Consider the following 2209-nt stretch of genomic DNA (forward strand, 5'->3'; position numbering starts at 1 on the left):
TATAACTGCTTGTAGTTAGCTCTTGATTAGTTCTATATGGTCCACTTCATTAAAATTGTTTTATTGCACGCAGAACTTAGAAATCCAGCCTTAAAGTTGCTAATATTTCAATGCAGAAACTTGCTAATGTTCCCCCATCTACGTCATCGCGTGACCACGCCCACCACCGGAAGTGTTTTTACAAGATGGCTGCAAGGCAAGTTTTGATCCAAGATTTAGTACAGAATTGGTACTTTTTAATAATTTTAGCTATTTTTCCTATGATTCTTTCTTTATTACCAACATATTTCAGGGAAAAAATTTTTTGGGTGCAGTTAATTAACAGCTCAAACATTCTACATAGCAAATGGACATCAATATGTATCAATAAATGTAATAAAAATTTGGAGTGATTTTGTAGTCATTTTTGAAAAAAAACATGGACTATAGTCTACATGCTTAAATTTCCAAAATTAGCTATTTCAAGTGATAAAGATCCACTACTCCTTACATTAGTGAACTCAGGTGACTCGTGCCAGTTGGAGTGGCAGCCCAGTATGTTAATGCTAAGAGCTCCGAGTATATCAATGAAGTTATCAGGAACTGTCGGTACTATACTGTGATGCCACTCAAAGGGAGATATGTAACTCAACAAACACTAGAAGGAAAAGAGAATTAAAATGAAAATGAAGTAATAATTCAAGTATTTTTTACATAATTTATATGCATCAATATGTGCATGTACACATGCATGTACAATGTACACGTACACAAAAATAAGAGACATACGTGTAATTTAAAAAATTTTTAAAACATACATGTACATAGTACATGTACAATAGTATACTTTCTTCTCTTACTTGTATAGCTAATGCTGGCATTGAGTAATTGGAGGAAGTGAACACAATGGTCTGTTCACTTAATAAAGCAGCAATGACCTTGAGAATATTATCAATTGAGAGACATAACAATGGATAGTTTAATCTGACATCAAGATGAAGATCTGAAGGGAGAGAGAGAGGGAGGGAGAGAAAACTGAAACTGAATGTACATATCCTAACCTCCTCTGGGTGGCATAATGATTGTTGGTGATGAAAAACCAGGTAGAGTTACTTCCTAGTAGAACAATGAATACATAACTTCTTCTATTTCACTTTTCCTCCCTCATTCCTTCTTTATTCCTCCTCTCTCTCACTCTCATTCACTTCCCCCTTCTCTCTCCTCTCTCCCCCTTGTCTCTCTCTCCCTCAAAGGCTCTCAGCTGCTTCGATAGATGATGCATTGACAGAACCTGGTCTTTAGTGAGTCCCTTCATCTCTGGGACTGAGGAGTCCATACACAACGAGTCCTTACCTCATAGGAAGCAATTCAACTTGGTATTGTAATCACTTTCACTAGAGGAGAGAGAGAGAGAGAGGGAGAGAGAGAGAGAGAGGAAAAATTAGTGATGCTTCTAAATATAATTAGTGATCAAGGATGGAAGATATAAAAATTAAAAAGAACAAAAAGATGTCAACTTATCCACACACATACATTATACTAGCATAAGATATGGAAGGACATATACATTGTACATTAGGAATTAATGTCTTACTCTAATCTCTCCTTCAGTTGTATCCCACACAGTAACAGAGCAAGGTGTCACGGCGTCTTCTCTATGAATTCGGGGATGCCGTCCAGCCCGTCTATATAGTTGCTTCCTTAGTAGTCAGCTCAGCTCAGGATTCACTAGAGTTAGCTCGCCAATGCAGGGCTCGCTATCAATTTCACAAAATATATATTTCAACAGAATCTCTTTCAAATAATATACCAGCTTTACTGGTTCAAACAATAAAGATAGATAGTACCACACTATCTCCCAACGACTCAATAACACTCAGACTACGCTCACACACTTCTACACACTATCCACACACTGCACAAAATGGCTCACAAAAATTAATCTCTTATATACAAAATACATTCATGAATAATAATGAACTAATAATTAATAATAACTGACAATCAATAAGCACAATGAATATAAATCGCTCATAAATCCTCACACACACCCCCCATTGAATAGTAGAATACTATTCAATATCACAAATAATCAAATAAAACAAGAAAACAATAATAACAAACAAAGAAAACATAAATCAATAATAATTTCAATCTCAATCTCTGCTTACAATGAGACTAGTCCAAAAGACTAGCAACGACTTTATCCCTTGCTTCAGCTGCTGCTCTA

General features: G+C 35.7%; 1 protein-coding gene across 1 annotated transcript; it reads right to left on the reverse strand.

The window, feature by feature from the left end:
- Nucleotides 1-387: 387 nt before the first annotated feature.
- On the reverse strand, nucleotides 388-1158 carry LOC109589905 (DENN domain-containing protein 3-like). The gene is made up of 3 exons (XM_020005888.1): nucleotides 1041-1158; nucleotides 840-982; nucleotides 388-637 (listed from the first exon to the last, which is right to left on the reverse strand). The coding sequence occupies exons 1-3, from the start codon at nucleotides 1054-1056 to the stop codon at nucleotides 431-433; spliced, it is 366 nt and encodes a 121-aa protein (XP_019861447.1). The 5' UTR covers nucleotides 1057-1158; the 3' UTR covers nucleotides 388-430.
- Nucleotides 1159-2209: the final 1051 nt, after the last annotated feature.

This window comes from Amphimedon queenslandica, unplaced genomic scaffold (assembly GCF_000090795.2).
Source record: "Amphimedon queenslandica unplaced genomic scaffold, v1.1 AMPQUscaffold_10743, whole genome shotgun sequence".
In the NCBI taxonomy this organism is placed as follows: Eukaryota; Metazoa; Porifera; class Demospongiae; order Haplosclerida; family Niphatidae; genus Amphimedon; species Amphimedon queenslandica.

Coding starts and splice junctions, on each gene's coding strand:
- LOC109589905 (XM_020005888.1), bottom strand. Junction 638..839: donor TGCCAGCATTAGCTATACAA/GTAAGAGAAGAA, acceptor TTTTCCTTCTAG/TGTTTGTTGAGTTACATATC.